The 12,924-nt window shown below is 49.6% G+C and overlaps 1 protein-coding gene across 1 annotated transcript in view; it reads left to right on the plus strand.

Annotated features, from left to right (window-relative positions):
• The window catches only part of NCF1 (neutrophil cytosolic factor 1), a 33,275-nt gene that overhangs the window by 3,080 nt on the left and 17,271 nt on the right, over positions 1-12,924 (plus strand). The window contains exons 4-5 of the mRNA XM_075013789.1: positions 7,071-7,236; positions 8,986-9,041. Of these exons, the coding sequence (XP_074869890.1) occupies positions 7,071-7,236; positions 8,986-9,041 (222 nt within the window). The remainder of the gene's footprint in view (positions 1-7,070; positions 7,237-8,985; positions 9,042-12,924) is intronic.

The following is a 12,924-nucleotide window of genomic DNA, read 5'->3' on the forward strand; positions in this document are numbered from 1 at the left end:
CACCACCCATAGAAAAACAAAGCCTAGGTGGGTGCTGTGTTAGTCAGTGAGGCACCATTTGAACTCTTCCTGGGTGGCCACAAAAATGCACAGCTTACAGGAAACACTGGGTGCAGAGAAAGTGGCATTAACTGCCCATGAAGTTGTATATGAAAGTGACTCATTTTTCAGCCCCTGTCACTTGTCTCTTGCAGTGTGGTAATGAGATGAGCCACAGCTGTAAAGACACATGGCTGCCTCAGGGCCAATCTTGTCAGGCAGAAAGCTTTCCAGTTCCCATGGCTACTTACTAATGCATTTGGGGGCTGGGAGAGCTGGGTTCCATTTCCGGTCTTCAGCATGTCACTGTGCCTCTCTCCCTCAGTTTTCCCCACTGTAAAATGGAGACAATGCTGCCTATCTCCCTCACTGAGTGATCATGAGGATTAATTCATCTATGTTTGAGGCAACACATGCCTAGAAATAGCCGTTAATAATATTGCTGAGGAGTTAGCTGAGTGAATGAGTGGAGCAGGATTTAGAACTCAGTCAAGGCTTGCATTGAAATCAAGGAGTATTTGCCCATGACTTTACTGGGGACTGGATTTGGCACTAGTCCCTATCACTGATCTGGGTAACCTTTTGTGTAAATGCAAATCTGCTACTTGCTATTGGCTGAGGAATGCCCCGAGAGGCCCGCTGTGCTTTCCACCATCCTCGGGGAATTTACCTCTGTAGTTTCTCTGCAATGACTTCACTTTCCTGAAACTAGTTACCATAATAGCTGGGATGGACGGGGTCACGTTTCTCTGTCAGCATTTGTTGCTCTATTTTAATGATAGAAAAGACAGGAGGAACACCCAGCCCAACATCTGTTCAGCTGGATTCAGCAGAGAAAGGCACCGACAGGAAAGGGAAAGATGAAGTGTTCTGTTCATGTGCCTCTTCTTCTGGGGTGTGAAATGCCTTGACTCCATTGCATGTGTGCTGGTGCAGTCAGATGGCTGTGGCTGTGTGTTGGTTTTGCTGAAAGAGGCCAGAAACGGCAGCTGTATATTTGAGGAAGTTGCAAGACCCACCGGCTTAGCCTATAGAGCTTATTCCCAGCAACAGCGATATGAAACTCGGGTCTTGCTGAAGCAGGACAAAAACCGCCATTAACAGAGCCACCTCAGCTGAAGTGCTGGCCATTGCTCGACATGTCCTCTGTAAGCAACAGTCTTAATTTTTTTTCCCCATCCGTGGGTGGAATAAATTTTGTTACGTGCACTTCAGCACATGCAGATGTCCACCAGCAATAGAAACACCTGCTGCCAGCTGTGGGCGCTGTGCTAATCAGCTGGGCAACACCTGACTCTCTGTTGGGCTCTCAGCTTACAGGCAACCCTTCCGGTAGGCAAAGTAAATAGCAGGCTGCTATACTCAATTGTAAAATTCAGAGGACTCACTGGAGAGATTATCGCCACAGCCTGTGATGTGCCGTGTGTTGTACCCGACACGAGCAAAAATAAGCCTGTCCCTGAGGCTGGAGGTGTGTTGTCTGGGCAAGGAGTGGCAGAAAGTTACTAGAACAGCTGACAGCCATGGGAGTGGCTGGTTGCTGAGGGCATCTGAAAATCTGACCCTTCATGGTGGCGCCCACGTGGACGCGTGACCTATGAAGTGAGGGAGGGAAACACCGGCTCTGGCTAGGGGGTAAGATATGTTCATAGGCAGGAACCCCGCAGGGTAAAAGGGAATTTTCCTGGCTTCCACCACACAAGTAAACCATAGGTTCCCTTAACAGATGGCCAGGCAGGTACTGAGGTAACGGACACCTTCAAAAGACCTGTACAGCAGGGCCAACTGCCACCACGGACCCTGGGACAAGCTGGGAGGGGGGCCTGGCTCCACGATCTCAAAAGGGGCAGGGCCAAGGGCAGAGGAGATGGGGCCTAGGGCAGTCAGCCCTTAACGCTGCAGGGATTGCGGTGCCGGTTGCCTTTCCCTCAGAGCTGTCCAGCATGGTGCAGCAGTAGCACTTCAAAGAGGCCTGGAGGCAGAGGTGGTAGTGGAGGCTGGAGCTCTGGTCTCTTTGAAAGGCCGAGCCCTGGCACAACTGCCCCCTTGGACCTTCATCGCCTCCATTGGACCTGTATCAAGACAGGCATTCATTTCTCAATAAAAAGTGAATCTAAATGCAAACTGCTCCTCTCTGCAGCCGTGCTGAGATTCAGCACTCTCTGCCTGCCACCTGAACACAGTTACCAACTGTGTATATATAGAGTTCATTTGCCTAAATGCACATGGGCATGCTCTAGAGAGAGCTCCCAGGAGGACAGATTGGAGGGAACTGAAAGAAGCCCCTTTGTTAGAGGATGAAGTTAATGGTTGCACTGGGTTGTCACTTATGCATTCACCCATGTTCTTCAGTGCCATCAAGACAATGCGTCCATCATTTTGTTATCTAATGCCAACTGAGCTGGGTGAGGTGACAGTAAAAAAAATGCCGAAGGATTGCTTGTTTTATGTTAGCGCCACAGCTTATTCTCTCAAGCTTCTGCCAACAGCTTAGCCCAGTCCTCCTGGCTGTCGCTCTACTGCAGCTTTAAAGAATTAACACACATCCTCATATCTCCTTCCCTCCCCACGCCTGCTACCAGTCCCCCTGCTATCCCCTGCCCTGCCGTGTGAACCGTCTGTAAGCAACATACAACTGAGCAAATTATAACCAGTGGGCCCTGTAAGCTGGGTGCTTGTGCAGCTGCTCAGGAAAAATTCCGGTGCCACCCAGCTGACAGGCAGAGTGCCCACAGCCAGGCTAGTGTGTATTGGTGGTGTACATCCACACACACACCTCTCGGCACACGCAACAAAATGTGTTCAGCTGACAGATGGAAAAAATCTGCATGCAGGTGGAAAAGACTCAGGTTGATCTCCTGGCATCACATAGCCACTCCCTGTCATCGTGTGGTTTGAGAAGGTTTTTTTTTTCTTCCCCTCCCCACGGGGTTGAATGGAATTATTAAACCCCAGAGCTGTAGGCTTCTGTTCAGTAGGTGTTCGGAGGCGCCCTACAATTCGATGGCGAGTGGATTGGAGAGGAAGGGTGGCTCTAGCTGGGGTGCTCAGGTTCACTGCCTTTCTCTGCTACACACTGCCTGGGTGAGCTTAGTGTTACTGAGGCCTGGTCCATACTGCAAAGGTGCATCGGTTTAGGTACATCTCTCGCAGGGGGGCGAAAAGTCCGCAAGCCTAGAGGTACAGCGCTAATGACCAGTGTGTATGATCCTAGTCAATGGAAGAAAATTTACATTGATCTAGCTTCTGCCTCTCAGGAGGTGAATTACCTAGGCCAGGGGTCGGCAACCTGCAGCTCCAGAGCCACATACAGCTCTTTGAGGAGTCATTTGCAGCTCCAGACACTGACTTCTCTGTGGCTCCAGACACTGTGCAATGACCCCACCCTGTGCGCCCCTGGGGCGGGGCGGGGGGGGGGAAATTGCAAAATTTTAGCAGGGCGGCAGAGCATGATTGGCCTCCCTCCATCTAGCTCCCACCATACAGCACAGTTTGAACCCTCGGCCTCCCCATAGCTTGGGAGGGGGCTAACCTGGCAGCAGTGTGACAGCTCTGGGGGCGGAGAACTCTCCATGGAGTCAGGGCAGGGTAAGTCTGGGGAAGGGGGAGTGAAGACACTTGGTAGGGTCTCTGGATGCCGGGACCAGTTGCTGTGGTGCGTAGCAGAGCTGGAAGGGGGTGGGACAGGTGGAGCCCAGGGCAGTGAAGGTGTGGCTGGTTACCCCTGTTCAGAGCAGGGCTGAGTGATGGTCATTACAGTGCTAACAATGGGGGGGTGCCCTGCCCCAGGGGTGGGGGAGCAAAGGATCTGAGCCAGGGTGAGCAACTAGGCAGAGAAGTTTAACGGAAGTTTGTTCCTCAGGCTGGTGAGGCCTGTGTGTTCTTTCACTTTTTGGCTTTGGCAAGCCCTGGCACAGGTTAAGCATTGGTCGTTGTCAATATTCTCTCGCCTCTTTTCCGGCGGTGAGCAGATTTTTTTTTCCATCCAGGTGCAGAATAAACTTTTTTTCTGTGCACTGAAGCATGTGCAAACCCAAGCCCCCCGCAGCGACGCAAATCCAGCTGTGGGCGCTCTGCTAATCAGCTGGGCAGCAGTTAACTCTCTCTTGAGCAGCTGCATAAACACACAGCAAACAACAAGGGTGTGCAAAGAGGGGGAAGGTGTGTCCCTCCTCAGGGGGCATGAAATTTCATAGCAGGGGCACAGTGCAATCAGCCTCTCACCTGCGGCCTCTACTGGCTCCCCTCCTCGCCCCTGCCATTGCCCAGGGAGCATGGCGCATCACTGATGGGAGACTGCCGCTCGCTTCTGGGGCATTGGACAAAAAGTGGGGCCCAGCATAAAAAGTTTGCTCACTCCTGCTGTGCTGTATGCATGCGAATTGACTGCCTTGGGCACACCAATTAACTTCTGGTTCTCATTGCCACTAGATGGGACCGATCTTGGAGCTTACTAGGACTCAGGAAAGGGTTATGCATTTACATGGATCACATTGCAAATCTTTGTGTGTGCACTGTTCATTCTTAAAAAGTACAGTTTGACATTATTTATTACAACCATCTCGTATTCACATGCATTGCAGCTCTTGAAGTATTGATTTTGTCACTGAATTTGAAAAAAAAGGCTCTTCTCACTATTTTGGTTGCAGACCCCTGTCCAAGGCCAAAGGAGACCCCTTCCATCAGTGTCAGCAGTGTGTAGACTGTAGCTATGCTAATGTAACATTTTAAGAGCAGACCTGCTCTTAGGGCAGGTCTACACTAGGCAGGTAAGTCAGAATTGCGTCTCTACAATTGACTTACCTGTCTAGCGTAGACCTGCACTCAGAGTTGGTCTGCTCTTAAAATGCTAAGACAGCAATTGCATAGCTAGAATAGAGTTATCTGCAATCGACTTACCTGGCTGCCTTCAGAGAGAGAGTTCGAGGGGAAAGTTTCTCCTGGCGACCTCCCTTACTCCTCATGATATCGAGGCGTGCAGGGGTCGACCGCCAACCCCCCGATAGTTTGATTTCACGTCTCTGCCAGGTGTGTGAAATTGAACACTGGAAGATCAACCCTGACTGAGTCAATCTTCTGTGTAGTCTAGACATGCCCTTAGCCTCTCTGGCTCTCAGCTCCCTGCCTGCAAATGGTGCTGATAGGACAAGTAACAGCTGCCCAGGGAAGTTGTTTGGAATTGAGGAGTAGGGTGGTCCGGTGGTTAGGTAAACAGCCACTGCCCTTTCCCCATGACAGTACCCCTTTCAGGAGCCAGATTTGTCTTGTGTATGCCAAATTCAGACATAAAACCACAAAAGTGTCCCCGCCCGCTCTTGCTGAGAATGGTAAATGAATCCATTGGAATATAAACATTGTCAGTACATTTCACTATACAGATGGGTATAAACAAATCACTGTATGACATTTTCGTCTTGTACTGACTTTGCTAGTGTTTTCCAGGTAGCCTGCTGTGAAATGAGGCAACTACCTAGAGGAGCTGACATGCCCCTGAAAAATCCCTGCGTACCCCCAGGGGCACACGAAACACTGAGCACTACTGGGTGACCATTGCAGTGCTTCCCTCCAAATGCTCCTACACCCAGGGATCGCAGCTGCGCCGGCAGGAGAAAGCCCGTGGAGGGGTTGGGGTTGGTGTAACTGTGCTGCTAGGGTCGCGTTCGGTATTTTCCCGGCTCTGGGAGTTAGGAAGCTTCAGCCTGTGTCCTGATGGTTAGCAAGACGCTCTCCTGGCCTCAGATACGTGAAGCAGGAGCACTTAGGAGAAAGGCCGGGAGTATTGGTCTAATCAGGTGCCCCATAAGAAGCTGAGGTGGGCTTACTCTGCTGACAGCTGCTGGGTAGAGCTGCCCCATCCATAGGACAAGGTGGAACAGCCACCCCAGGCTCAGTGCTTTTGGGGGCCCTGCGTTGGCTGCCCCATCTGTCCTATGGCCTGGAGGGGATGGTTGCCTGGGGCAGAGCTCCAGGGCCAGAAGGGCGCAGTGGAGCAACGCCTGGTGAGTGTGGGAGGATGCCGAGGGGGAGCCAGTCCCCTGCAGGTGCCTCTGCTGTCCATCTTCTGCCACAGGTGATCCCTGGCCAGGTTGGTGGAGGAGTGGGTCAGGGTGGAGGCAGAGTGGGCAAGGGCCACAGCCAGTGGCATGGGTGGGGGGGCTGCCCAGGGCCCCGCACCTGGGACATTGGAGAGGGCATGCCCTAGGCTGGCCCTGCTGCAGGGATTACATTACAGCTCCACATCCCTAATACAGGGTCCTTCCCTTGTGATCAGTACGGTGCTTTCCCTGCTGGGGCTCCGAATAGTCCTGCTTCCACCCACTGCCAAGCTTCTGCTCAGACCGGGCTCTGCAGCTGCCCGCACTGCGCTTCTGCTGCCGGCTTGCCACAATGAGGAGCTCTCTGCTTCAGCTGCAGAATTTCTTTCGAATGGGGGTCCATGTTTGTAGTGTGTCTTTCAAGCTGTTTGCAAATGGCACGTTTTCCCACTGCACTGTGGGGATGTAGCCACACGTACCACCCGAGGTGCGGAAAGTACCCAAGAGTTACTTGTGTAAAGGTACAGCTGCTTTGCCTGGGGGTGGGCGGAAGGTACTTAAGCACAAGTCATGAGCGTCCTTCTGGAAAGCTACTTGAGTAAAACTACACATGCGCATGTGCGAGGGCACGTCACATCTTGATTGAACTATAGTATCCAGAAGTGAACAGGGCTGCACTTCTACTCAAGTAACTCTTTGGGTACTTTTCCACCTCTGCTGATCACACCCATTTGGTGTCAGCAATAACCACCGCTTTTGAAAACATTCTCTGTCACATCTGCAAACTCCAAGAGATGCTGCCAAACTCCTTTACCTTCTGAGGCAGTGAGGAGGCACCTGAATAACCCTCATGATCAACTAGAACCTTTTGAGTCCTGCTCACTTCTTTTTCAGGTTGATGTTTGGTATCGAGGTGCAGCGACTCGGGGTATGGGGAACAGCCTGGGCAGCTGTACCAAATGTGCTGACCCCCAAAAATGAGTCTCTTTTTTCTAGCACCCAAATGGTTTGATGGCCAGAAGTCTACGCAGAACAGGCAAGGCACGCTGGTTGAATACTGCTATGTCCTGGTGAATCTGCCGCGCAAGATTTCCCGCTGCCCACATGTTCTGAACTTCTTCAAAGTCAGGTCTGATGACTTGAACCCACCTACGGACAGCCAGTGAGTGCAGCCACTTTCACAAGAACCCAGAGAGGCTTAACCTCTTAAAAATCCAGTCTGGGTGTTTTTCTACAAGATCTGCTCTAGTTCAAACAGGAATTAAGGCAGGGAAACCTGTGGCCTATGCTAGCCAGTGCACCAGTTTTGATCAGTGTGTCTTAAACTTTTTGAGCCCCCCCAACAATATTTTTATGCAAATCACCTATGAACATTTTCTTCAAGAAAAAATTCTTGTTAGACAAAAAAAACCCCATGCCCCACAAAACAAAAGAGCCCAAACAAAACGAGAAAACCAACCAACCAACCAAAAAAACAAAACCTGAAACAAAAACATATACAACAAAAACAAAATGAAGACATTTAGTCAGGTATCATAGCAGTAAAGAACTAACATTGTATCTGGTTTTAATAACAAAAAATCATGTATCCCATCAGTGTATGGTAGCAAAAAAGTGTAAGGTGTTTGCGACCAAACACCAGTGTTTCGGGGAACATAGTTTAAGACACGCTGGGCTAAATAATCGCAATAGTCCCTTCTGGCTTTATTGTCTACAGCTCTAACTCAAATAGACATTCGATTTGTAACCTTTGCATGTCTTATGTTTGTCATTACTCAAATGAGAAAGGGAGGGGCCTCATCTGCTCAGTTCCATACAGCTGAGCTGACTAACATGAGCAGATGTCTTCCATTAATATAACATGAGACTAACATAGTGCCAGAGAGGTGGCTGTGCTAGTCTGTACTCCAACAAAACAAAGCAGCAGAAATGTAGCACTTCAAAGACTAACAAAACGATTTATTTGGTGTTGAGCTTTCATGGGACAGACCCACTTCTTCAGATCCAGATGAAGTCCTTTCCTTTGCCCACAAAAGCTTATGCTCCAAAATATCTGTAAGTCTATAAGGTGCCACAGGACTTCTTGTTGTCTTTGAAGATACAGACTGACATGGCTACCTCTCTGATACATGTTAGTGCAGTTGTTTCCCAAACTTAAAACATTCACGTACCCCTTTCGGGACTTTGGCCCTATCGGCGTACCCCTCTCCCAGTGCCGTCCCAGTGCTTATCTCCTGATTTTTAGCAGTCTGTTTTCTACCGTGTACCCCTTGAACAGTTATTGTGTGCCACCGGTGGTACACAGATCACACTTGGGGAAAAACTGTGCTAGAGCAGATAAAAATGTGATACCATAATGATACCTAACCAGAACACAAGCAGCAGCTGTAGCTAAGGTTGCTTGCCCATTTCCATGCTAAGCCCCTGTTTTCAGTCACTCAGTCTTCCTGAAAATGTGACCCGTCAGGTTGAAGTAGTTCAGGCCTGGCCTCCACCTAAATATGAGGTTATTTTAATTGTTGTATAGCATATAACTTGGGTAGTATCTCTTTAAATGAGCCCTCTAATGGGCTTCACTGTCTTCTATGGATATGTCTACACTGGAGGTGCAGGAATAATGGTCAAGATGGTCAGGAATGTGACATCCTGCTCGGGACATCCCTAAACCTCTGCTAGAAGCCAGGAGGGGAAGTGGGTGGAACTTTTCAAACTCCCCTGGTCTGTAGACTCTTCCTGATGCTCTGGTACCAGCCACCATCAGAGCTTGGGTCCTGGGCTAGAATGACCCATTTATGTGGCTGTTCTTACGTTCTTTGCATGGCAGGAAGGGAGCCCTGTTGCTATTGGGAAGGGGGAGAAACCCGAGTCACCATCCACAGGGATTCAACTGACATCACTCTTGTTTATCTAGCATCAAGAAACCAGAAACATATTTAGTGCCAAAGGACGCCAAGAAAAATGCTGCAGGTAAGAAGCAGCTGTGGTTATTCTGACACTGATGTGCAACTGTCCTAGCCCCAGTGAGGACGAGGTTCTTTCAGTACTGGGGAAATTAGGGACAAAATGAGAATAATCTCCAGTGTTCAGCGCAAGGCACCAGTTTGCAAGAGTCCTGACAGAGGGATTTTTGCCCTCAGTCCAGTAGGGCTGGACCATGTAGGGTCAGTAGGCCAGTAGGCCTCAGTTATGAAGACCAGGAGACCAGCAGGGCTCAACCATGAAGCAGGAGCAGGCCTGGGCCTACCAACTGATTGGGGTGGGTAGAGGGGCGGGGGAAATTGCCCCACATCCTGGCAATTTAAAGAGGCTCAGGGCATCAGCCACTGTTCTTATGAGAGTGCCATGTCAGCCTGAAAGGATGGCAGCCCCAAAGCAGGTCTAATACAGACGCACTGTGACAGTAAGAGCCAGACTCATGTAGCCTCCCGGCCATGTTCTTATAACCCACAGACCTATGGGTGTGCTTCACTGTCACAGGTAGTGGCACTTAGAGAGAAAGAGGGAGTCTCCTCTACAGCTTGAGCTGAGAGCCAGCTGGCTTTCTGCTCCAACTGTAGAGGTTCAGGCACTCGTCTCCAGAGATCCCAGGTCTGAGTCTGTTTTTCAGCACTTACATTCTCACCCAGCACTGGCTAGCGGCAGGTGCTGGAGATTGCATGCCAGCTGCACGGCAGGCTCTGCTTCAGCACAGCGTGTGTGCACAGTAAGGGAGGATTCAAACACATTGCTGAAATTGTTGGCAGACCTGGGGCCTTATGCAGCAGCAGTGGTATCTCACCATAGAAATAGACAGCAACCAAGTTCCTCTCTTTGTGCTCAGGGTACGCTTTAGAATACGGCCCTGCCGCCTTCCCTTGCTTTACATGTCATATGTCTTCATGCCAGACGCTTGCCATGCATGACTGGAGCCTGGGTCTCCTTGAGAGTCAAACTCATCCTCCTTTCCTTGCAAGATTTCAAATCTTCATCCGGGGTCTGCTTGGTCCTTGGCCCTTCTGCAAACACCATCTCCCACACAGTGCCCTGCTGGCAATGGCAGATTTGCAGGCCCGTGGGTGTTATATGGGTTCACCTTACTTGCTAGACTAACAGATTTATTGGAGCATAAGCTTTTGTGGGCAAAGACCCACTTCATCAGATACATGCATGAAAGCTTATGCTCCAATAAATCTGTTAGCCTATAAGGTTCCACAGGCCTTCTTATTGTTTTTGCAGCTACAGACTAACACGACTACCCCTCTGATACTTACCTGCTATTCTATAGCTACTGCTGGGGGTGGGATGTTTCCAGTCAGCGGGAGAACTGAAATGCTTGTATACAACCATATAGCAGAACCAGACTGCCCGGAGCAGCTAATGTTTATGGAGGGTTTGTGCAGTAGTGATGGCTGCCTATGATGGACAGACATTTTCTGGGACATAGACTGAGAGCAGCAGCTGTGTTAGTCTGTAGCTTCACAAAAACAAGCAGTCCTGTAGTAACTTAAAGACCAGCAAAACAAAAAGCAGTCAAGTAGCACTTTAAAGACTAGCAAAATAGTTTATTAGGTGAGCTTTTGTGGGACAGACCCACTTCTTCAGACCACAGCCAGACCAGAACAGACTCAATATTTAAGGCACAGACAATCAAAAACAGTAAGCAAGGAGGACAAATCAGAAAAAGATAATCAAGGTGAGCAAATCAGAGAGTGGAGGGGTGGGGGGGAAGGTCAAGAATTAGATTGAGCCAAGTATGTAGACGAGCCCCTATAGGCTACGTCTACACGTGAAGCCAACATCGAAATAGGCTATTTCGATGAATAACATCTACACGTCCTCCAGGGCTGGCAACGTCGATGTTCAACTTCGACGTTGCGCGGCACCACATCGAAATAGGCACTGCGAGGGTACGTCTACACGCCAAAGTAGCACACATCGAAATAAGGGTGCCAGGCACAGCTGCAGACAGGGTCACAGGGTGGACTCAACAGCAAGCCGCTCCCTTAAAGGGCCCCTCCCAGACACAGTTGCACTAAACAACACAAGATACACAGAGCCGACAACTGGTTGAAGACCCTGTGCATGCAGCATGGATCCCCAGCTGCCGCAGCAGCAGCCAGAAGCCCTGGGCTAAGGGCTGCTGCCCACGGTGACCATAGAGTCCCACAGGGGCTGGAGAGAAAGCATCTCTCAACCCCCCAGCTGATGGCCGCCATGGAGGACCCGGCAATTTCGACGTTGCGGGACGCGGATCGTCTACACGGTCCCTACTTCGACGTTGAACGTTGAAGTAGGGCGCTATTCCGATCCCCTCATGAGGTTAGCGACTTCGACGTCTCGCCGCCTAATGTCAAAGTTAACTTCGAAATAGCGCCCGACGCGTGTAGCCGCGACGGGAGGTATTTCGAAGTTAGTGCCGCTACTTCGAAGTAGCGTGCACGTGTAGACACAGCTATAGTGACTCAGAAAGTTCCCATCACGATTTAAACCATGTGTTAACGTGCCGAATTTGAATATAAAAGCCAACTTGGCTGTTTCCTTTTCCAGAACGGTGCGATAATTCTTCTTCAGTAACACATGTACCTTTAGGTCATTGACAGAATGCCCCATTCCATTAAAATGTTGACTAACTGGTTTGTGGATCTGGAGTGTTTTGATGTCTGTTTTGTGCCCATTGACCCCTTTTCTAAGGGAGTTAGAAGTCTGTCCAATATACAAAGCATCTGGGCATTGTTGACACATGATGGCATATATGATGTTAGTAGAGGAGCATGAGAAAGTGCCCGTGATTCTGTGAGTAACCTGGTTAGGTCCAGTGATGGTATTTCCAGAGAAGATATGTGGACAAAGCTGGCAGCGGGCTTTGTTGCAGGGAAAGGTTACAGGACTGGTATTCCTGGAGTATAGACTGTGGCTGTTAGTGAGGATCCTCATGAGGTTGGGAGGTTGTCTGTAGGAGAGAACAGGCATGTCACCCAGGGCCTCCTGGAGTGTGGCATCCTGATTAAGGATAGGTTGTAGGTCTTTAATAATTCATTGCAGTGGTCTGAGTTGGGGGCTGTGGGTGATGACCAGTGGTGTTCTGTTCTTGGCTTTTTTGGGCCGATCTTGGAGTAGCTGGTCTCTGGGTATTCGTCTGGCCCTGTCGATTTGTTTTTTCACTTCTCCTGGTGGGTAATTCAGGTTTATGAATATTTGGTAAAGTTCTTGTCGTTTTTGGTCTCTGTCAGTTGGATCAGAGCAAATGCGATTGTACCTAAGAGCTTGACTGTAAACAACGGATCTAGTCACGTGTGCAGGATGGAAACTAGAAGGGTGTAGACAAGTATAGCGATCAGTACGTTTTCGGTACAGTGTGGTACTGATCAGGCCATCCTTGATTCGTACTGTAGTGTCCAGGAAATGTATCTCTTGCATGTTGTAATCGAGGCATAAGTTGATGGTGTGGTTAAAGACCAACAATTTAATTTATTAGGTAATGAAGTTGGTCTTACCCACAAACGCCCATTACCTAATAAAATTGTTATTCTTTAAGGTGATACAGGACTGCTTGTTGTCTGGGACTCTCATGCAATGTGCTAAATATTACTGCTTACAGATGGACATGTTGCTATGAATATAAGAATATGGGGTCCTCAAACAGTAGTGGTCATCTTGCTAGTGCAGTTACAATTCTTGCTGCTGTTTTTCCTGATCCTTGTTAAAAAGGCTCCCAGGAACACTGCTGTCCAGGGTGATGGGAACACCAGAACCACTGCCCCTTAGGGAGTGTGAAACTTCTAGACTTTCCACTGAGATTCTGTGGTGTTTTCCCCAACGTGTCCTGGGGTGATCCTAGAACCGTGGTGCTTCGCTGCAGGATGGAAAGCAA

This window comes from Carettochelys insculpta, chromosome 19 (assembly GCF_033958435.1).
Source record: "Carettochelys insculpta isolate YL-2023 chromosome 19, ASM3395843v1, whole genome shotgun sequence".
Lineage (NCBI taxonomy): Eukaryota > Metazoa > Chordata > Testudines > Carettochelyidae > Carettochelys > Carettochelys insculpta.